The sequence below is a fragment of the Dipodomys merriami genome, unplaced genomic scaffold (genome assembly GCF_024711535.1).
Source record: "Dipodomys merriami isolate MVZ:Mamm:240054 unplaced genomic scaffold, mDipMer1.0.p SCAF_176, whole genome shotgun sequence".
Lineage (NCBI taxonomy): Eukaryota > Metazoa > Chordata > Mammalia > Rodentia > Heteromyidae > Dipodomys > Dipodomys merriami.
In genome coordinates this window covers 1,478,935-1,503,828 of record NW_027203115.1, presented here as the reverse complement: position 1 = coordinate 1,503,828, position 24,894 = coordinate 1,478,935, and the positions used below count along the sequence as shown (strand labels likewise).

The following is a 24,894-nucleotide window of genomic DNA, read 5'->3' as shown; positions in this document are numbered from 1 at the left end:
TAAAGTATTAGAGCAATACCAACATAAAGAATTTTTCTAATTGCTCAGGAATCTGAGGGAGGACAATCATTTGAGCCCATGAGTTTGAGACCAGCCTGGGAAATGTAATGAGATAGTTCCAAAACAAGAAGCAGAAGGAGTAACAGGAAAAACAGTAAGAGGATGAGGAGGACGGGGGGGGGGGAGGGAAAGCAGGAAGAATTATCCTTGAGAACTGAAAATATACTCTCAAAGGCAAAGTCCTATCAATGCATAACAAGAATAAAAATCATTAATAATCTATTAATCATTATAACCTATTCTATTATTCACAAAGGTTCCATATCAATGAGAGAAATTACGGCTTTCTTTGATATCATTTGGAGAAGATACCAGTTGTTTGAAAGAAAAATGGGAAAATAAATGGAAGCTCCAAAAATGAAAAATAAACTAATTATCAGTGAGAAATAAACATTAAACTGACACATGACACAGAAAGAGATTTTTTTCTGTTTCTGTATGCCCACTGAATCAGGTAAAGTTATGATTCTCAACATAATGATCATAACAGTTTCTAAGAGAAAGTACTAAGATTTGTCCATCCGCCAGAGGAAGCATCACAAAAAGCACATTTTTCTCTTGTTCTCACCTCCATTGCAAGTACAGTGAAGATTTCATTAGGCTTTATAAAGCAGATATAGTGGTATATGATGTCCATGCCTTTCTTTGGGGCACACAAAAATGTGTCTTTTCCAGTAAGGATGGGTGTTAACTAATTTAATGAGCCAAGAAGAACCTTGATGTTCCTAAGACTTTTCTAGGGCTTCTAGCCACACAGATTCTCCAATAGAATACTGAATGTGCCTACGCAATTGCAAAAAGTGAAGTTGAGCACAAAGGCCTTGAAGGACAATCCTAAAGAACAGAGGCTGGGGAATGGGGAAAAACTGTATCAACAGAGAAGCTATGACTTGTCAAGGACAGTTTGTTCTCAGCAGATCCTTGTCCTCCATTCTCCTTCCTGGTATCCATTTCCAAGAGTCAGCTCCCACGTTTGCAATGTGACTCGTGGCTAATGGTACAAGAAGTGGCTGGGATCTGCAGGAAAAAGCTAGGTCTTCCTTCTTTGGTAGCCATCTGGGCTTCTACCCAATCTGGTTCTGCTGAGCTCACATGGTATGCCAAATGGGGAAAAAGAAAGTAGACTAAATTTGAGCTGAGCTATCAGTGTGAATTGCTAGAACAGCACGTTTGCTGTGGGCTTAGATGCCAACAAAGCATGGTTTACTATTACTTACATGGTAATAAAGAAATTATCATGTTTCACTTCCTTTATAAGGCTCAATGAAATGAAGCATAAGCTTCACTGGGGACAACGGATGAAAGTTTTCTTTGGAGCAGATACTTGGTAAAGAGAAAGAAGTAGGGTTGTTTTCTCAGCTCCCCAATAGTTAGTCAATCAGCTAGGCCAGTCTGGGCAAATGCCTTTAAATTTTCAGACCTTTTCTTTTGGAGAAAATATCAGTATTCAATATTTGGAAAATTGCTGCATCTTCAAAGTGTGACCTGAGCCAGCAGCATCAGGGTTCATAGACAAGGCCAGCACATCTGTGCTGTGATTTCTCAGAGGATTCCTAGGTGCCTGGTAGACGGGAAAAGCTTAATTCTCTCTTTTTGCCCTGCGATATTCTTTTGCCTCTCAATTTTCAGAGCTGTGGTTTTGTCTTTGAATCTCTTTCTTTCAGAGTACCCAAGAGACAGAGCAGAGGAAATAACAGAATGAGATTGTCAAAATTCTGTACAGCCAGGGTCCATCTAGTACAATAGAATATTATATTTCTGAAAGTAGCCAATTCGACTTGCTTTTCTGGAAGGCACAAACATACATAATAGACTCAATTTTGTAGTTCCTTTCCAAGGAGAGAGAGAAAAAACAAATATATGGAAGCAGGTGGCTTGGCAAATAATCATTGTTCTACAGAACCCAGTGCCTTCCCTAGGTAAGAAATAAATAGAAAATCTGAGGCTTCATGGCATTTGTACTCCAAGATATTATCCAAAGAATTTACATATGATAAACTTGATGTAAATATTATTACCATATGATGTAATGACTACACAACTACTCCAGTTGCTTTTAGAATATCAACAAATTATCAAGTAAAAATTTATAAAAGCAACAAAACAAAACATTTCCAGGCTAGGTGCTAATGACTCATACCAATAATCCTAGCTACTCCAGAGGCTGAGTCCTGAAGATCAAGGTTTGGAGCTAGCCCAAGGATGAAAGTCAGTGTGACTCTTATCTCCAATTCACCACCAAAACACCAGAAGTGGAGCTGTGGCTCAAGTAGTGGAGTGCCAGCCCTGAGCAAAAAGCTAAGAGACAGCACCCAGGCCCTGAGTTCAAGCCCAGTACCAGTATATAATACACAACACACACTACACAACATACACATACACAACACACACACACAAACACACCTCTGTCCTGAGGTCACTCTAGGTTCTTGATATCCTCCTTTCTTTACCAATCAACCCTTCAGAGTCTCTCAAAAGACAAAGTCCCAGCTCTCTGTGAGTAGCATGGCTTCCAGCCTCCCTCTGCCTAGATGATCAGGAAGTAGAGGACAAAACAAGCCGGGGCTCTGCAGCTCCATCAGCACAGAAGATGCCCAACTCCATCTCCATAAGGTTTGAGAAACTGTGCCTCTGGTCTTGAATCCTGGTGGTCATTTTTGTGGCCACATTTAATGATAAGCACAATGAGAAGTTTTCTGAGACAATGGGCAAATCCTGTGGCCCATTTGTGGACAAGTGGAGAAATGGAGAGGAAACTTGGAAGTTCTAAAGTCTTTGGTTTGTCATTCCCCCAGCAGAAGAGTCAAACCACTTCTTATATGGTAATATCAATGCAATATGATTAAAATTCAGACCCATAACCACCTCCTGGAAATTAGGAGCAGGATTGATCTTTTGATATTGAATCTCCTGGCTTTAAATTGGAAGAGTCTCTGAAATAGGAACAATGTTCCCATAAGATGTTCAATATGCAGAGAACACAACCAGGACTACACTAACCTTTTGCTTTAGCTGATGCAGTTGAAGAAATCAGTGTAGACCTAAGAAAATAGGTATTTATGTATGTATGTATGTATGTATGTATGTATGTATGTATGTATGTATATACATACATATGTATATATGTGTGTATGTATATGTATGTACTTGTATTTCTTTCCAGAACTTCTGGTACCAGTTTTCCCTCCTGTCTCTCTTTTAAATTTACTTCATTTGAAGATGACATCCTTCCTCAGTGGACAACAGAGGCTAAAGAGGCCATCAGAAAGCAAAGTAGTACTGGAGCCTCTGCATCCACCTTGTATTTTGTTCAATTTTACAGAAGGTACAACAACTAAGATGCATTATTTGATCAGTTGGTAATGCTGCTTTCTAATCTTTTATGTTTCATAGCAAAAGCTTGCTTATTAAAAGGAATAGTACTATTGGGGGAAAAAACAAATCACCAATACAGAGCTCAACTATCAGAAATTAAGTGGTAGCCATTTGGCACCAGTGACCTGATATGTGAGCGAGATTCAGAAGAGACCTTCAGCAGAAAATGATGCAGAATGAGGCATGATAGATGTAGAAAGAACTCCCTTTGGTCCTTTTCTATGAAGCCCTCATTTCTCCTCTCTTTCCAGAGCTTCTAGGGGTGGGGGGTGGTACTAGAGGCCCTCTTGTATACTCTGTACTTTTCCTTTTTTGCTCCCTCTTGGGATTTCATGCTTTTTGTGGCTGCAATAAAGACGTCCACAGGACACTCACAAATCTTGTCTTTGGTCCTAAATCCCTTCCCACAGTTTAGTACTGTATTTCCAAAGCTCTCTGGACATCTGTAGTCATCTGGAATTCAACACAGTTAGAGGCAAACTCACTATAATTAATGGATTGATGTTAGTTCATTTGTTCATTCATTCACTTAACAACACTGGACTAGAAACTGAGTACCAATGATAATAAAATATTTCTTGGTCTAAAGGGGCTCAAAGCCTCGTCCAAAATTGAGGAATCATGTTTTGTGAGTTAAAGAAAAAAACAAGAAACAAAAAACAAAAAGCATGCCAGGTGCTGGTGGTGCATGCCTGTAATCCTAGTTACTCAAGAAGCTGAGATCTAAGGAACACGGCTCAAAGACAGTCCAGGCAGGAATATCCTTGAGACTCTTATCTCTAATTAACCACCAGAAAACTGGAAGTGGCACCGTGGCTCAAGTGGTAGAGCACTCACCTTGAGTTGAAGCGCTCAGGGACAGTGCCCAGGCCCAGAGTTCAAGCCCCACGCCTGACAAAACCAAACCAAACCAAAACCAAAAAAACACATATGAGCAACCTATTCCCAATGTTTACTGTTTCTAAGTCCAAGGCACGTGAAGCCAAAGGAGATCAGGATGAGTAGTTTAAGATCACAACTTGTCATTGGCAAAGCAAGGGTTTAAACTAGGGCTCCTGACTTGCCAATCTCTACTAAAGACATCATACTCTCCCACATCCAGTTCAGATCCAAAGAGATACAAGCACTCTACCCCTTACAGAATCAACTTCTCTTGAAACATTTTCCCCAAAATTTATTTGACCACACCCTTTTGCAAAGAACTCTCATTACTATCTCTAAGATCTATTGTCTTCAGAAAAGTACAGTAGGAGACAGTGGACTGTGGGCTAAATCTGGTAGTCAGACACACTTTGTTCTCCTTCCTAACCAAGAAAGCTCTTCTTCCCATAGTCATGTAACCTGCCATGAACCAATGACCCCTTTTGTTGTTGCTGTTTTCATAGTTTTCCCAGCTGTAAACATTCTCTTCCTTTTCTGTTTAACTCAACTTTTCCTTTCTTCCAGTATCCTGTTCAAGTCTACTGTCTCCTCTAAATTCTCTTGAATCTCTTGTCTGAGACTACTGTAGCATTCATTTACACACATCAGAATGCTAAGATCTCAAGGGCAAAAAGTACATTGTGTTAGCTGTGCACCAGTGGTTCCATATCTGTAATCCTAGTACTAAAGAGGATGAGGTCAAGAGGATCACACTCAAAGCTAGCATAGGCAGAAAGGTCCACAAGTCTCCATCTCCAAAATAACCAGCAAAAAGCCAGGCTGATTCAAGGGTAAAGCACTAGCCAAGCAAGCAAGCCAAGCAAGTAAAAAGCCTTGAGTTCAAATCCCAGTAGCAGCAAAACAAAATAAACTCTGTTGAGAGGCTATAGAAAAGGTGGAATTTTTCCTATCCAATACCTTCAAGATTAGTTTACAAGGTAATATTGTATTGCATTCATGAGTAAGAACTAAGTTTTTAATAAAATGATCAGGATCTTTAAGTGGAAAGAGGAGTGGAAGGAGATCTAACTTTAACAATTCACCATGGGAATGTAAATTAATACAGCTGGCATGAAAAAGTAATATGGAGGTTCCTCAGAAACTAGAAATAGAACTACCATATTATTTAGCTATACCACACCTGGGTATATACTTGAAGAAAATAAAGTTAACATACATAAGAGATACCTGCATACATATGCTTATTTCAGCATATTCATAATGACAAGCTATGGGAATTATCCTAGGTGCCCATCAGTGAATGAATGAATAAAGAAAATATTGTCAATATACTCAATAGAGTATTATTTAGCCATAAAGAAGAGCAATTTGGGAGAGTGGGTATGAGTCAAGCATGACATATGCATGTATGGAAATGTCACAGTGAAACAAATATACCTTAGCAATTAGAATTGGAAATTATGTCACCATATCTGAAAGTAAGATTTGCTGTTTCGATCTGAATTACTGGTAAAAGACACTAGGGAAGTTTCATGTCTTCATTTTCATTTTGCAAAAATTGTCAAGAGCCAGTTTACAAATGCAATTAAAAAAACAAAAACTGAACTGTGTATGGAAAAGACAGAAATCATTACCGAGTCCATAAAGACCACTTCTAATGTAAATTAACTTCACAGATTCCTATTACAGTGGTGGTATCTTTTTCTTATATAAAGTAAGCAAGTCAGTTTCACTTAGAAAAGTACCATTTCTGCTTATTACTACTTAAAGAAAATGTTTTTCTTTGTAATGGGAAAAAGATGCCTTGTGACAAAGAATGCTAAATTCAGCTTTTATCTGGGTTCACCAGCATACTGAAGGCCACGTTTTACAGTATGTGTGGGAATAAAAATGTAAGTTAGTATGTCCATCGTGGACATTGTTTCCATGTACATCTCCATGATGGAGTTTGGTTATGAGAAGATGCATGAGATGAACAGAATCTGAAGTAATTTTATCTTTCTACTTTGAACTTGGACATGGGCAAGACTTCTCTGTGGGTCTCCCATCCAACTCTCCCTGACCACCACATTTATGACCTCCACACCATCCACCTCCAGAAAGCAAGAGTAACAGGATGAGAAATCATTAGCCTGGCTCTCCACTACTGGCTGTGAAGAATGGGGTGGACTTTGACATATCTGAGATTATCAGGACTAGTTCTTCCCTGCTCAGCACAGCTCAGTCACTGGAATGCTTTTTCCAGTAATTCCTTTCTGACTTTTTCCTGACCTTTTCCATATTCCTATACTTAACTTATTCTTCACTTTGGTCCTCACCCTTATTTAACCCATTATAACTGAGGATCCTTCAGCTTAGCTGAGCCCTGGACAATGTTTGGATTTGGCAGGAGTTTTGACCTCAACTCGCATTTCCAACATTATTTCCTGCTTGAGTATTCACTGCAGGCAAACTGATCTACTCTTGAAGCCTTGAGTGAACCATTCCAGGCACATCTACAATTTTGTTCTCTGAAAGTCTTGTCTGTCCTGCAAGACCAAGTTCAAGGCTCTTTGAAGAATCTTTCTCTCACTTCTTCACCTGTGATAATGGTTCCATCTTGAGCACTACTATATTTTTTAGTCTTCCCTAATGATTCACACAAAGGGACCCGCATAACATCAAGATCCATAAGAGGTCTCTGAAGCGAAAGTACTTCAGAGGGTTATAGAATACACTAACATATTTAAGCCTTCCCAAAGTCTTACAGCAAACCTTCCAAATGGCAACCCTATGTATCTCAAAATTATTAGCATTCGACTCCTTCTTCATGTTCTAATTGTATCTTGTGGGGCTGTTTAAGATAGTACATATCCAAGTGATACAAAATGGAAAGTATGGTAACTTGGTGATGGGTGACAGGTGACAGGAAGTGTGACCTGTGAACATTCTATGCTCACTCCTAATCTTCATCTGACATCTCACATTGATGATGAAGCCCTTTGGATAGAGTCTCTGCTTTCTCAGAACTCACTATGTCAGTCCCAGAGGGAGGACTGTCACCAAAACAGCCCTCAATTCCCCTTTGTGTTTACTGAGTGCCTTGATTTCATTTATGTACTCACCAGGGGCTCAATTGTGAAAATGTTATTCAGGAAGAGCATGCTATCTCCCTGAACTCGCCTCCTTTGATTCTCAAAGGTACGAGAGAGAATGGAAAGACGTTCTCGGAGTGAAGGATCAATAATGCACTCTTCAAGAAATGCATCAGTTTCACATTTTTCTTCTTTGTTCAGATCATCACAGACCCTAAAGAAAACATAGGAAATATGAGTTTCCTTTTGGTACTTCTCTGAAGAACTTTGTACCATACCTCCTTCTGGAAATGTCCTTGGTCCTTTACCTGAGGGTGATCCCTCGAGGCCCCAAGTCTGTAACATACTAGCAGGGTGACCTTGTACTCACTACTCAAGCTCTTTTAAAGACCAAGGTCGCTCATCTTTAGTCACTTCCTCCCAGGAGTCCTCTTGGGATTCTTCCTCTTACAGAAGGCCCATTTGTTTATTCTTGACTCCTTATGTATCTAGACAAATATTTTCTTTTAGGTAATGTGTTTCCCGGCTGCTTTTAAAATATTTAACATCTACCTTGCCTCTTATACTGTGAGGATGATTTTGTTCCAGTTAAACTTGCTTAGCTTTAATGCTTTCTTAGTTGTTAGCTATCTAGGGAATAGAGTTAAAGGTTCACAAGTACTAGGTTTAGATACTGATTTTTTAAAATATATGTTTATTGTGAAAATACTGTACAGAGGGGTTACAATTACATGGGTAAGATAATGAGCACATTTCGTATCAAGCACTGTAGCCTCCTGCTTTGTTTCCCCTTCCCATCCCTTCATTAGATACTGATTTTTTATGATCTATTTATAGCTCTGCAATTTTGGGAGTTACCTAATTCTGGCTAAGCCCATATATCATAGAGATAGGAAGAGTAGAGCTCCTCCATCAAAGGAAAGAGGGTTAAATGAATCCAGGACCTGACTTAGTTCCTGAGAAAGAACAGGCACGCTTATCAATACTGGTTTTAGCCCTAGGTCAACCATAGGTAACTGCTAAACTGCCAAGCTACATCGTGCTTAAGCTACACCTGAAGCATGCCTTTTCTTCTCTACCTAGCTCTTGTTATCCACATGATCAATCTGAAAAGTAGCCTTTCCAACTCCCCCTCAACACCTCAGCTTCCACCTGAATTTTGTGGGCCAGATTGTACCTTCTCTAGGATATATGACCCTATTCCAAGCTTCATACTGTTCTAACCAGTCGTGACAGGCATATTTAGCAAGTGAGGACTGAATAGGAATCTAAGGTCATTGAATTCCTGTCCCAGTCCCAACTCTTTCTAAATGACTTCATGTAAACCACAGGCTTTGTTTTAATAACTTTGGTATTCAGAGTCCTTTGGCTACACAGCATAAAAAGTCAAAGAAATGGATTCAGTGTGTCCTGCTTCCAAGGAAAAAAGCATTATGGGCTTCCTTCTGATTGCTGGGTAGGAAGTAGTGTCCAAGGTAACCAGTTGCAGACTTTCTATAATGCTGGCAGAGTGGGGCAAATTAAATCAGCTCAAAAGAAAAGAATCTAGTTCTTTTATTTTGTTATTTTACAGGTATCTAAAAGACATAAAATTATATACCCTTTAAAACAACAAATTTCACTTGCAGGAATAAATTCCACTTGCAGGAATAAAATTCTCAAGAAAGAATCATGGATATAAACAAAGACACAGCTATAATGCTGTATACTAAACTTTGGGGTTGATAGCAAATAAAGTAGGTAAATTTGATGTAAAATATTGAAAAGTTGGTTAAATGAGAATCATAAATATTATAGCTACTGGGTACTTTCTGAACCCTTCCTATGTGTCATCATATAATTTAATGCTCACAACCACTATCCTAGATAATTACTATGATGGTCATTGGTCCCATTTTACAGATGATAAAACAGGGGTTCAGAAGGATTAGAATTCTTGTCTCAAATCACAGGTTACGCTGAAAGAATAAGCCTGAAATTCAACATAGGTCTTTTATAGTTTTAATCCCTGAATGTTAATCAACCTGCTACAGTCTCTTATGATAAATTTATACCAATGGAAAAATAAGTTGTTGTTAAAATAATATTAAATAAGACTACTTATTTGGGGTGTGTGTGTGTGTGTGCATGCACACACACACACGCGTGTGCTAGTAGTGGAGCTTGAATTCAGGGCCTGGGTGCTATTCTTTAGCATTTTCCCTCAAGGCTAGTGCTGTACTACTTGAGCTACACCTCTACTTCCAGCTATTTCTTGGTTATTTGGAGATAAGAGCCTCATAGACTTCTCTGGCTGGGCTGGCTTTGAACCATGATGCCCAGATCTAAGCTTTCTGAGTAGTTATGATGATGCATGAGCCCCTAATGCCCAGGTTTACCAGTGTTTTCAAAGGCCAGAAATACTTTTAAAATGAAAAAGCAGATTACAAAATGTAAAGTGCAAAGTAATTCCAATTTGTAATAAAATTTTATATTACAGATTAATAAAAGTTAATCTGAGATTGAGGCAGTGCAGATTTTTCCAGGGTAGCCTAACATGCAAGCACTTACATGAGCCAATGTTTTGGCTGAAGAATTACAGAAAAAATGTGTGGGTCTACAACAGAGAATAGTCTGTAGGTGTCAGAGCAATGGATTAAATGCACACAAAGCAACAAAAACCAATCTTAATACATAGAGTCTACTGGAAAGGAGACATCTGAATGCAAATAAGACATCTATTTATTTTACTATCTCCCAGAGCAATGTCTATTTCACAAGAACAGATTCACATAAAAATATACACATTAATGTATTACAATATTATCTTTTGGAAGAATTAATGGAATGTGGGATGCAAGAAAATAAATAAAATGCTTAGTGTGAAGGAAGGATGATAATATTACATGGATGGAGGAGTATAATTAACTCAATCTTCCTACCTAGAAACAAAACACAAAAATTCACTGCTTTCGTCTAATACTGTTCTGACTCTAAGTCAATAAAAGCCACGGTAAAACTAGGAGAAAGTGAAGGAAGGAGTGATATGGTCCAAAAAGAAATGCACTCATTACCTGACTCAAATAAATGTAACACTTCTGTACATCACCTCTGTAAAAACAATAAAATAAAAATAAATAAAAAATAAATAAAAAAGAAGTGTACTCATTACCTGACCTATGAAATGGTAACCCCTCTGTACAACACCTTAATAATAAAAATAAAATTATATGTTTTAAAAAAGCTATGGTAAAGTGAGGGGAAGGTAGTGGTGGATGGAACAGGAGGTATCTTTCTCTCTGATCTAATGAAGAACTGGAGCCACTGGAACTTCAACCTTCAGCTAATTTGAATCTAATTTGGGCTGGCATATATGTGAGTCTATGACATCACCATCCGGTCGTGATGATAGCTATAACTCTTTCCCTCACAAAGTGGAAATAGCTCATCAGAAAGGGTAAGAAAATAACCAACCTTGTCTTTCAGTATAACCATGAACATACCCATTTTTGCAAATGGTCTGATGGCCACACACACCATCATCTTTAGACATCAAGTATAGGCCAGTCCAGGTAGCCCAGGACAATGAGAAATGCTATGATGATTGTTACAAACCAATGACTAGAGGTTCTCTTCCTATTTATCATTTTCTACTTCAGTCTTTAGATTTTTGTATACCCTAGAGAAGGGAACAGGCTGCCAAACACAACGGAGATTGAATTTACTACAACTCAGGTGGTAGATTCAAAATCCAATTAAAACAGATGCAGCTACAGAAATGGGCCATGTCCTATCTGAATTCTGTGGAATAAATTCATGCTAACCACTGTGTGAGCTCCATTGAGGATTCAGGGAGATCTTGTACAGCACGTAGTTAGAATCAGAGCCACCTGCTTTTGAGACAATGGCTTTGACCCTGCTGGAGAAAAGAGCACAAATCCTTAAAAACTCAGGCCAAAATTCTGAATACAGTAAACGTGATGAGCATGAGTATGAAAATTTCTTGCAGAGTGTTTAAAAAATCCCTTGGAAAGGTTGCGGCAGAAAGGATGAACACAGCCTCTTTCTGAAGAGATTAATTTTTTGCCAGTTCCAGAAAAACATCAAGAAATAGAACAAAAAGGTAATTTTTAAAGGTCCATGTTTCTAATCTCAGATTTTTTTAAAGAATAAAAACAAAGTTAAAGCCCAGAACTTCTTCCTACCAAAGGAGACATCTTCATTGCTGGAGGTGGGTGCCAGGAAATAGTCTATATTTCCAAACCTGACATATGTCCTTGGTTTCTACCAAGGGAGAGGAAGGTCATCCTTCCTCAACTGGAAATGATAAACTGCCAGAAAGGAACAGAGCTTCCTGGGGCAGAAATTTCTCCATGAGGAGAATAGATATCCACTCCTTTGCTCATCAAGGTGCTGGTGGACAAGAAACAGGAGGGGAGGCATCTGTGAAAGCCTTGGACATTCTGGAACAAGTCTCAGAACCTGTGAATAAATGCCTCCAGTCAAGATTTAAGGCACTATAACTGGAGAAGCTGAGGAAAGCCTCATGACTCTCACCTGAGAGTCTGAACTTATTAAATCTTAGGTCCTTGGTGGGACAAAAAGGGAAATTCCAGTCTCTGAGACTATGCATCACACACTTAAAACATGTTCTTTCTTGGTTCCAAATACAGGAACAAGGCCCATCTTTCCTTCTACATTGGATGAGTGTGAGTGTGTGTGCATGTGCATGCACCCATACTAGGGCTTCAACTCTGGAACTACACGATATTCCCTGTGTTTTTCACTCAAAGTTTGTGCTATACCACTATGGCTCCCCTTCCAGCTTTTTGGTGGTTAATTGGAAATAACAGTCTCACAGACTTCTTCTGCCTGGCTGGTTTCAAATCACAATCCTCAGATCTCATTCTTCTGAGTAGCTAGGATTATAGGTGTAAACCACTGGCACCTAGCTTCTCTTCATTTTTAACTACAGAGCTGTTGAAGGGAAAGGAGAAAAGGAAGAAGCTGTTCCTTAGTAGGTGCAAGAGAGTCATCCAAAGGTCCTGGCCAAGAATAGCTGTGCTGGCCTTGCCAGGGGCCACTGGTGAGGATCTATCTCATTGGCTAACGACCTTGCTGCTGCATTTTAGCTATGGGCAGACGTCTACCCCTAAACAAGCTGTCACAAAACATTCTGCTTCCTCTGCTACTGATGTGTTACCTAAGACACGACCTGACAATTTGTGACATGGAAGAAGAGGCCCACACTCATTGTAAGAGCACCTCCCCTTGCAGAGGGACAGTTATACAGACAGGAACTCAGGGTTTAGTAAGGTATAAACTGCTCTGACATAGGCTTGCCTTTCAAGAGATTGGGAATCTCATGGCAGTTACACAAAGACAAGAATCCAGGGTAAATAAGATGAAAATTGATGCATGCTAGTAAAGTCTCAAAGAACAAGAGAGAGAGAGGAGAGCCAAGAGCCCACTGGTGGGCAAAAAAAGGATCAGGCATAAAAGATCTTCATGACTCAGTTGTCCCTAGGCATCTGACACTCAGGAGACAGGAAGGAGGGAAAGAAGGGCATGGCATTCAACAACTTTTTACTTGGATAAACCAGTCTACTTCTGGGAAACATGAATTATATTGCCATATGTTACCCAAAGTGAAAGCAAAGAAAGGTATTCTCAGCAATCTAAAACAAGTTTTCAAGTTCATGGTTTAAAAGAAGGCCATGACCCTACACTTTCCATACAGGTTATAAAGATGTTATACTCTATTGTCCCCTTGTCACAAAAGGAATGTAAGAAATAGCACAGAAAGAGCAAGAGAGAAAAATCAAAAAAAACACAAGAAAGAAGAATGAAAGACAATATTACAGCGTGGTTATAAGGAAAATATGAAGTGGAGGAAAAATGTCCAGCCACATTGGGTTGAAATTATTTTCTCTATGGTTTGACAGCTCTAATATGATTGCTTCTTATTTTTCATGAGTTTAACTGTGGAAATTAACTCCTTTAAATATTTCTTGGATATTGGCACGGCAACAGACACATACTACATACAGTTACAAAGACACATAGCTGAAATTAAAGCTGTATCTCCTCTTAGCATATACATCATTTCCACCATAAGGTTATGTGCACAGGACAGCATGATACTGAAAAAAACGTGTTCATGCTGCTGCTTAACTTTCTTGATTTGATACTCTCACTTGATGAGGCCGCTCTGATTGCCTGTTAGTACCCATCAGCTGTGGAATCAGGACAAACGAAGCAGTGGATAAGTGGTGTTTCCTCCTGATTTTTAAACCACTGACATTTCTAAACCATAAGGCTAAATGGAGTTTGGAGGCAGGAAAAGGTTTTTCTTCCCTCACTTTTTAAAGATGGCACAGTGGCGATGCTGTGATTAAAGTTCATTGTGTAAATGACAAAGCATCTGGCTCACTGCTCCCTGTCATTGTCATAGCTGCTTCTGATTCAATTAGGGACAGCGCACTGGGGGATTTCTGCCTGGTTTCCATGGACCGAAGGCTTTTATTTTTATCCCATCCTAACTTGGTTTTAAACAAAGCTTTGAAGCTTCCCAGGGCTAATCTTTAATGGAAATGGAGAGGCACATAGAAAAGACTAAGATAAATTCCAATGAAAGCAGCAAAAAAAAACTTTATTCAGAGAGGGTGGAAGAAGATAAAAATGAAATAGTAGTTTAAAAGAAGAAAGGATGGGTGCAGTAAAAAAGAAATATTCAAAATTTAACAGTGATGAGATTAGTTAAAAACCATCTGGTTTTACGTTATAATAATTTCTCCCATTGCCTGAAGTATCATTTTTTTTACAAAAAGTAGAATATTAAAGATACCAGTAAGAAATCATTATTAAATTATACAGTTTGCAAAGATGGAGCGATGATACTAAAACTAATAATATAAAGTCATTATATCTAAGTCCTTCATTTTCCTCATCCTATTTCTTGGAAATAGCTTTTCACTGAAGTAAATTTATATTAGTGACACCCCAAAATAGGTTATTTTCAGAAACTCTTTATGAAAGCTAGTCAATTCGGTTGGGGTTACATATAGGTAGATTCATTTGGGAAAAATTATGAAGAGTGATATATTTGGTTTTTAAAAGTCTAGGAGGAGTTCCATTACTGTTAAATGATAACCAGGTTGAGATACACCCAGAATGGAAAACATTTCATTCCACATGGCTTACTCAGCTTAGATTCAAGCCCCAGGACTGGGGCTTGAACTTGGCCTACATGTCCCTGAACTTTTTCACTCAAAGCTGGTGTATAACACTTGAATCATGGCTTCACTTTTAGCCTTTTGGTATTTAATTGGAGGAAAGAGTCTCACAGACTTCCTTGAACATGCTGGCTTTGAATCATGATCTTCAGATCTCAGCTTCCTGAGTATTTTAGGATTACAAGTGTGAGCCCTGGAAACTTGCCTTGATTCTTTAGATAAGCAGTTCCCAAAGGGAACTTAGAAACCTACTATAATAGTCACTGATTGGGCTGGGAAGATGGCTCAGTGGTAGAGTGCTTGCCTTGCATGCATAAGGTGCTGGGTTCCATTCCTCAGCCCCACATAAGCAGAAAAAGCTGGAAGTGGTGCTGTGGCTCAAGTGGTAGGGCACCAGCCTTGAGCTGAAGAGCTGAGGGACAGAGTCCAGGCCCAGAGTTCAGGCCCCATGACTGGCAAAAAAAAAAAAAGTGACTGATTTTTTCTTATATAACTGAGCTCCCTCATCCTCTGTTGCTTCATGTAAGGGATTTTTGTTACAAACCTATGCTTTTCCCCATCCTCCTCTTCTTGGGTAGCAAATATCTTCCACTGGAAATGGGCAATGATGTTACTGCTGTTGTGAATTGTGATAGTCCGCTGACTGGCCAGAGTTATATAGGTTTTCTCCAAGATCAAAGAATTTTTGTCCAGCCGTATATTCATGTCTATGGCAGCTCCATAGAGACAGACAAATACAGTTTCACCTGGGAATTAACAAAGTACAAACACCTGAAGTTTTATTCTACAGTGATACTCATAGTCTATTTTTTTTCCAACCTGAAGTTAGGCATAATGAAAGCATTAGACATTTCATTGTCCCCATCATTCCATTAATCTGAAGATTATACATGACCAGAAAACTTACATACTGTGCTTAGTGGGGTTATAGAAAGACAAACTATCTTTATTCATGATTATAAAAAATACATAAACATGAAGTGGTGATATGGGTCTTATGAGACATTTTCTTCTTCATAAGTGGTTTTCCATCTTATATCTCCTGACAAGGAGAGAATTCAAGTTCTAGAATTATAATCATATTCCTCACCTTCAGCCCATGCCTTTTAGGTTCCAAAATTATTGTACCACATCTACCTGGAAAGAACTGCTCAGCATGAGAGGACTGACATACAGTCAAGAACAGGAATCAGGAGAGAAGATTCAATAACTTCAAAAATAGAAAACTAAGCCAAATCACACCCCAAAGAACAGTAATTAAAACCACACACACACACACACACACACACACACACACACACACACACACAAACACACACACACACACACACACACACACACACACACACACTATACCACACCATGCATCTATAACTGGGTAGTGATTAACCCCCCCAAATTGAAATAAAAAACTATTTCAGCTACATGTTTAAAACATTAGGAAGCCTTTTTATTATTCAGCACAGCACTTGAGCCCTGACATGATTCAAGATTCACTAGTTACCTTGATTCTAGATATGAAAATGAAGTACATGGGCTTTTAAGAAGACACAAACTACAAACTACCTTCTGTTTGACTCTGTGATATCACAGCAGACTATCACTTTAATATCAAAATAGATTTTAAAAACCCACTTAAATACCGTGACTACTTCTGGTGATCTATGCTACTGAAGTTTTCTTTTTTTCTCATACACTTTCATTCAATTTTTTTTTTTATTGTAAAGATGCTGTAGAGAGGGTTATAGTTACGTAAGTAAGGCAATGAGTACATTTCTTGTCAAGCATTGTTACCCCCTCCCTTATTGGTTTCCCACTATCCCTTCCCTCTCCCACCTTCCTCATTCCTCCCCGCCCCAAGTTGTAAAGTTCATTTCCAATATACTGTCTTGTGGGTATCATTGTTGCAATGGGTCATCCTGTGTCCTTGTTTCTGCGTTTTTTTATTCCCCTTCCCCTCCCCCAATTAGACAAATGTATATACAAGATGGAGGGTACCAAAATCAAGTACAGTGACAACAGAGGATATACCATAGGGGGAAGAACATACAAAGGAAATAAAAACATCACAAAGGTTTTCACTCGAATATAGAAAACATAGTCCCTTGCATTTTATCTTCTGGCAAATACATTTGTTTTTCATTGTATAAACTAGATAACCACTCAGCAAATTGATAACACTTTATACTATTTTATTTACTTATTTATTTATTGTGTTGGTCCTGGGTCTTGAATCATGGCTGGAGTGCTATCCCTGAACTTCTTTGCTCAAGGCTAGCACTCTACACTTGAGCCAAGCTCCACTTCCAGATGTGTGTGGGGTTAATTGGAGTCCAATAGACTTTAATGCTCTGGGCTGACTTCAAACTGTGATCTTCAGATCAAAGCCTCCTGAGTAGCTAGGATTACAGATGTAAGCCACTGGTGCCTGGCCATTTATACAATTTTTAATTCATTGTAAAATTTTTAATTCTTTAAGTCCATCACTTTGGACACAGCAAAACTTATCTCAAAATTAAAAAAAGTAGGCATCAAGCTTTTGACTCTAAAATTTAAAAATTTAATAAAAATTAAACATTTTATTAAAAATCCATAAAGCCAAAAATTCAAATACCTCTAAAGCATAACATAAAAACAAAATGTCATTTTCCTCCTTACTCAATCCCAAATTTGCTGTTTAGAGGAAAGAAATGCCATTTTTTTTTTTTTTTTTGGTTCGGTCGTGGGGCCTGAACTCTGGGCCTAGGCGCTGTCCTTCAGCTCTTCAGCTCAAGGCTAACAACGCTCTAAGAAATGCCAATATTTTTGTGTATATCCTCTCCACAACTTTTTTAAAAACTAGATGAGTAAAATTTGATAATCTCCTCAGTGAAAACTCACTGTTGTATTTTGCATATCTTTTGGTGGTGTTGGGAATTGAACCCATAACGTTGGGCATGCTACACAAGTAAGTATTCTACCACTGTGCTATATCCCTAGGCTATACATTGACAATAATGTTTTGATAATATATTGAAAAGGAGGTAGAAATAAAGAATTTGTTGATAAAAGTATAAAATTGTTACCAGTGACTTATACTTGTAGACAGTCTTGGATTAGGTGCCTAATTCAAGTGGTATAGAACCTTCCTACTAAGCACAAAAACTTGAGTTCAAATCTCAGTACTGCCAAAAACAAAACAAAATCTCACACTCACATGCAGAGAAACCTTGTATAAAGATGCCTGATGCACCAGTTTATGATAAAAGCAATAAAATAGGAGCAGCCTAAACTCATTAGGAGAACAGATAAATTTATACTATTTTCACATACTGGAATATGTTATTTAAGTTAAAATTAATCAAAACAACCTGTGCTTACATGTTTAAATCTTTAAAATATAACATTGAATAAAAAACAAGTCGGAGAAGAATACATATAATATACTTATGTAAACTTTAAAATGACTTGATTGTGGGTAAGTAAATTTATAGAGACTACATTAAAAAATGTACCCAGTACAGTTCTTCTAAAAACTAAAATATGGGGGGCTGGGAAGGTGGCTCAGTGGTAAGGTGCTTACCTTGCATGCATGAGGCCCTGGGTTCAAGTCCTCAGCACCACATAAGCAGAAAAAGCCAGAAGTGGCGCTGTGGCTCAAGTGCTAGAGTGCTAGCCTTAAGCTGAAGAGCTGAGGGACAGTGCCCAGGCCCAGAGTTCAAGCCCCATGACAAGCAAAACAAAATAAAACAAAACAAGGATATGGGAATTACATCAGAAAAGATCAATAAGGTATCCTTAAACATATCATCAGTTTAATTACCCAAAACATAAAAATGTATATGGAAATTTTTCAGATGAGCTAAATGTAACAGGTATTAATTTTTATTATTTTCTGTACTTTTCTGACTATTTGAAATTGTTCATTGTTTTACAATTTAATCAAGAGACAAAAGACTCAAAAGTTTGTTTATATCTAGGGGTCAGAGGGAATAATGTCATTAATTTGAGTTGCTCACAGCAACAGTGCTCCTTCCCAAAAATATAGCAAGAGATATTATTTTTGAAAACCATCTAATATTACTGTTTGTAATTTTCCTTAATCATCAGATCCATAAAGACAAGAATGCAGTAACTCTTCTGTTGTCACCTAACTGTTTGAAGTACTTTGCTTTTCACAATCACTTAAAGACAACCTTAAAAAGGGTCCCCTCTATCCTAGAGGACATCAGATGGAGGCAGAGGCAAATCTCTAGGGATGGAGAAGGCTGATATGGCTCTGCACTGGCACTATTTGTGCCCTTGGAGTGCCTGTTCCCACACTGGTTTAATTTCTGCCACCATTCACTACAAATGGAGTTAGCTACAATCATTTATTATGTCTCAGGAGAAAGATATATGGTGTAGAAGCTTCATAACTTCTTGTCAGTTTTTTTGGTATTATCAATCAAGCAAAACAAATGGAAACAAAACTAACTTCACAGAAGTGAAGTTAGCCATATATACAGCATATTTCAGAAAACAAAAGGAACCACTCAAAATACATGAGTAGAACCATAGATACTTTAGTTAATGGAAAGAGTATTTCTCTCATTTCTTGGTTATAGCCAGGTTAAACTCACCTCCATTGTATACTACTGGAATCCAGCTTCCTTGGAAGGCCTCTTCTTTTATTGGGAAAATGGAATTGAGGCAATATGACTGAGCTCACCTGCACATTAGTGGTAAAGGCAAAGTAGCTATTCTTAACCTGCACCAGAAACTATGAAGATCTGTAGAAAATGTAGCCTTAAAGGGTTACCAAAGACTTGGGTCTGAGTTCTAGCTTTACTTAAACATGCTCATTAATCAGTCCTTGGACTCAGAATACTCATCTCAAAAAGAAAAGAGTTAAAAAGAAATGTCCTCAAAGTTGGAGGTATAAATGGATGGTATAGCTGCTTGCCAAGCATAAGCAAGACCCTGTGTTCCATCCCATCATCTTCCAGCATCCCTTTGAATACCAGCACCAAATGTTCTGAAAGTTTTCCCTTGTTAGGTAATTAATAGAAAGTTTATCCCAACTCCCTAAATAATCCCTGACAGCCAGGATTGCCCTAATTTGTACTATTATTCCTTAGGATCTTGTGTTTCATTCTCTAGGAATAAAGAAAACAAGGTTAAAAAAAAAAGGTCCTATTTGCTTGTCTTACAATTACATTTTGTTCAGATTTCGTATTTGTAATGGTGCATATTCATTCATTAAAATAAGCACACATTTAAAACAAAATCTATGCAGGTAAATTTGGATGCATATTATTTAGCAGTTTCAACTTTATTATTCTCAGGTACTTGATATATTATGTTTTTACTCATTTATTGCCCTTTACAAGGAAAAAAATGAAATTCTTTATAGTTTTAGAAGGCATATTGAAATAAAATATATATGTGACTGTAAAATCTGTCCTGCAAAGTCCTAACAATATAAATGCTTAGCTATAATAATAATAATAATAATAATAATAATAATAATAATACATCAATGCATCTTTGGGGGAGAAGCCTACCTGCCAACTCCCAACTCCTAAATTGAAATATCTTTCCTTTTGTTAGAGGAACACTGCTGTTAAAAATGCTGAATAAGTATATCAGCGCTGTTTCCTGATTATGCCATGGTTAATGTCACCTCTAAGGTGACAGCAACCTCACTAGGCATTTAAGAAAAAACTACAGTGTTCCTATTTTTCATATTCATTCAAGTAACCTAACATTCAGCAATTGTTTTCATTTTTAAAAGTCCTGTTCTGAATACTAATATATTCATGAATTCTTAGATTATATAAAGTTGTTCAATATTCAGTTGATTATGTCAAAACTGAAAAAGCCATCAACCAATTATTTCTCTCTTGAGTGAAATAAAATCCTCTCCAATTTATTGAATGGAACAAACTAGGGTTTTGTTTTGTTGTTGTTACCAACATAGCCTTGAGTAGTTGTATGCTTAATCTTGTAAAAGTTCAGGTTCTTCTCCATTTTTTACAACAATTAAAAGATAACTGCTGGGTGTTGGTACCTCATTCCTAAAATCCTAGCTATTTAGGAGGATGAGATCTGAGGATCATGATTGGAAACCAGCTCAGACAGGAAAGTCTGTGAAACTCTTATTTCCAATTAACCAGTGAAAAGGTAGAAGTGGAGCTCAAGTGACAGAGAATGCGCCCTGAGTGAAAAAAAGTACGGGCCTTAAGTACCCAGGCCTTAAGTTCAAAGCCCCAGTACTGGCACATGCACATGTGTTCATATGTACACACACACACACACACACACACACACACACACACACACACACACACACACACACACACACACACACACACACAGAGTCATTTCTAAAAATAAAATTAGCTGCCTAAACAAACTTGGTTTTACTATAGCTAGACACTCACAGGGGAGGGAAAGGAGAATTCTGGCTCAGAAATGAATAAAATATTAGATATCAGTAAAGCATTACAGTTGACTGAAATATCTTAAGTACTAGGACACTGGTTCAAATCATAATAAGCAAAGAAATCTCCTTGATGAACTTTATCAAGAATATGTCTGGTAGAGCCAAAAGCTGATGGAAGAAATAAATTCAACTGTGAGAAGTCTAATTAAGTAATTCCTGCTAAGGAGTGTTAGGGCTCCTCCTTCTAGAACACTGTCTGAGGAAGAATGAAGAAAATACATTCATCAATATCTCATATTTAATTCCCCCTTCAAATCAATTCATACTTTGAACAGCTGCAGAAAGTTCTATCAGCTGCTTATTTGGTAAAATAGGAAGACAGTGATCATGGCTGCCTGTCAAAGCTCCATGATTAATTGTGTCCAAACAGTCATTATTGTTCTTCACTGATGGAAGGTTATAGATTCTGAACACTGATAGATAACTCACAATATGGATGAAAACATATCCTTATGGGCAGTTCATTTCATGTAAGGAGAACTACTCTAAGCCATCTCCCTTCTGTCTGTAATCTTCAGAAATGACTTTATTCACTCACTAACATCAACATAAGAATCACCAGTATGGAAACCACCTTTTCCACTAGTAAATTAAATTTTAAATTTTAACATACAAATATTCCTTATGATGCAGCCTGCCTTTCCTTGAGTATAGGACTGTAAATAACTTTGGGTACCATTGCAAACATTTATATAAAAGCAAAATCTAGAGCCTCTAGGAGAATATAGTACATGTTAAAGCCAATGAGTTAAGGGAGTAAGAGGTACATGTTGTAATGACAGACCAGGAACACGTTGGCAGTGGTGTATGGAACAATCAATGCTCAGGAGTTAAGAGTCCAAGAGTGACTTCTAATTGAGAGTTGGACTTTGGGCAAGTATTTGGCTTAGGACTTCAGTTTTTCCTCTGTGAAATCTAAGATCTGGATCTTTCAAGTTTGGATTCTATTGTTCTTAGATCATGCTAAGCCAATTCTCAAAACCTATGCAAGAGATGTCTTTAAAAATTATATCCTGCTGGGCACCAGTGGCTCATGCCTATAATCCTAATTACTGAGGAGGCTAAGATCTGAGGATCACGGTTTAAAGCCAGCCCAAGCAGGAATGTCCGTTAGACTCATCTCCAATTAACCAGAAAACCAGAAGTGGTGCTGTGGCTCAAGAGGTAGAGCACTCACCCTGAGCTGAAGAGTTCAGGGATAGTGCCCCAGGCCCAGAGTTCAAGCCCCAGGACTGACAAAAAAGTTATAAACCAACATATGAACTTATTTATTTATAAATTAGATATACTAATAGTGTTTATATATCAACTATGTTAAAATACATTAGAAACACTTAAAAGGATATGAGATATGCAATATCTCATTTTATTTATTATTTATTTTGGTTATTTATTAAAGGCAATTTATTTAACATATTTATCAATGGTTAAATATTTTAAAGAGAGTAAAAGGGTTAATTATTGTTTTTATTTTTTGATTCCCTGTTTTAAAACGTCATGAGACAGTTAATGCGCAGGTAAATCAAAGTTAATTTTTTTTCTGATTCTTAGTTTTAAGGACTGCATAAAATGATACCTTACAGAGGTGTGGAGATCCAAGTGGGAGGAATGTACCACCACATTTGTTAGCACTCATATATTTTCAACTTCATCTACTATTAACACTAATATCAAAGAAGTGTTAGTTAAAAAATCAAGTAGGAATTTTTTATTGGCTATAATGGTTATAACTACTTAGTAGTCAGAATGTCAAGTCCAAATATGTCAATAGTCTCATTCAACATAAAAAGACTGAAGAGTCCAATCAAAAGAAAGATTTTCAGAACAGATTTTAAAAAATAACCACTTGGTGCACTTCCAAATGTCAAACTTTAAATGAAGACAGAGGAAAGCCTGAATGAAAAAAGATGAATGGAATATACAATGTCCACACTAATCAAAAGACAGCTCTATACTACATAAATGTCAGATCAAGTAGACTTTAATGTCAAAAATCTTAGCAAAGATTTAAGAGATACTTTATGTTATGCTAATATTTTTTAGTTAAAGAGATGTGTCATAATGATACCATGGTAACAGGAAGTTATGTTAGCCATATATATGTATATATTGATGACCATAGTATCAAAATATATAAATGAAAATTGATAACACAAAAGAGAAACAGCAAATCAATATGCACAGTTGTGAATGTGAGTGATATCTTCTAACATCTGATTAAAAAAAAGGAGACAGAAAATTAATAAAGGTTATACGACATGATTATTAACAAAAGTGGTCTAATTGCCACTTATAGATTTGGTATCTTTCTATATCAAATTTGCTTTGCCAGACCAAAACCTGATAAAGACCTTTACTTAATAAGGAAATTATAGGCAAATTTTTCTCATGAATTTGGGTACTAAGCTCGCAAACAAAATGTTAGCACATCTAATTCAGCAATTTATTAAAATGTTAATATTTAAAACTTGAGTATATCCCATAATATAGCAGAGATTTAGCATTTCAAAATCAATCACCAGTTTGGAAGAATAAAAGTGAAATCACATAGGATGTCAATAAATGCACAAAAATATTTGATAAAATTCAACATTTATCCAAGATTCAAAGTGATAGAACCTAGGGAGTAAAGGAAACTTTTTAATCTGATAAAGAATCCCCTAAAAACTGGCAGCAAACATCCAACTGAAGTAAACTCTAACTAGTATCCCAGAACAAAATAATGAGACTGGGAAAGAGCTAATAGCTCATATGAAAAAAGAGAAAGACAGAGTGATAGAGACAGAGACAGACAGTGAGACAGAGACAGAGAGACGACAGAGACAGAGATGCTTACTGCTTAGCAAGGAGATAAAACAATCTTTAAAATCTGAGAACATGGGCTGGGTGCCGGTGGCTCATGCCTTTAATCCTAGCTATTCAGGAGGCCCAGATTTGAGGATTGAGGTTCAAAGCAGATAAGTCTATGGGACATTTATCTACAATATACTACTCAGAAAAAGTCAAAAAAAGTTAGAAGTGGCTCTGTAGCTCAAGTGATAGAGAGCACAAAGAGGCTCAAGGACAGTGCCCAGGCCCTGAGTTCAAACCCCAGAACCAGGAAAAAAATGAGAATATGTATTTTATCAAAATTAAAAATTAGTTCTCATCAAGAAACATAATTAAGGAAATGAAATGGCAAGATATAGGCTGAGAGATAGGATTAATAATATATCTACCTAACAAATGACTGGTATTTAGAATGTCCAAATACAGAGACTTACAAATTAATAAAGACAAAAAAGGGAGAAAGAGACTCATCAGATTTAAGAGTAGAAATAGGAATGGCTAGAAAGCACATGAAAAATGCTCAACATGATTTATCATTAAAGAAATAAAAATTTAAAAATGGCTTTACAGCTCTAGTATATCTAAGATCAATCAAACAACACAATATTCAAGCAAGAAAGCAAAGCAAATGAAACTCTTATACTGTTGCTAGTACAAAATAGTGCCGATTTCTTAGAAAACTGACATCCCCATGTATTATGAGCTGTGCTTTGTTTACGTGGTTCAAAAGTTTCCTCTTGTTTACACTAGTTGCAATTAGGCTTCCCTTAGTCAGTGGTTTTGAGCTGACACCAGTAGGGAAGATTATCCCAATGACTGGGTGTTGTTATGGTGACAATGTGGAGCCAGGACCACTTGATCCCAGAACATAAGGCCCGGACAACAATGCCCTGTCTGTTAAGACGTATGTCTTGGAACTGTGACTACATGTTATTTTACTCCTTCCCTGTCCAAGAACTTCTATTATCTTCCCCTGGTGCCTTTCTTGTTGTTG

General features: G+C 37.4%; 1 protein-coding gene across 5 annotated transcripts in view; it reads right to left on the bottom strand.

Moving 5' to 3' along the window:
* Hydin (HYDIN axonemal central pair apparatus protein) overlaps positions 1 to 24,894 on the bottom strand; it is a 266,122-nt gene that overhangs the window by 185,462 nt on the left and 55,766 nt on the right. For 4 of the 5 annotated variants that reach the window (XM_070026253.1, XM_070026252.1, XM_070026249.1 and 1 more), the window contains exons 9-10: positions 15,150 to 15,351; positions 7,422 to 7,605 (exon numbers count right to left, since the gene is read on the bottom strand). In XM_070026253.1, the coding sequence (XP_069882354.1) occupies positions 7,422 to 7,605; positions 15,150 to 15,351 (386 nt within the window). Of the gene's footprint in view, positions 1 to 7,421; positions 7,606 to 15,149; positions 15,352 to 24,894 lie in introns of those variants that run through there. The other variant, XM_070026250.1, reaches the window with a different exon arrangement.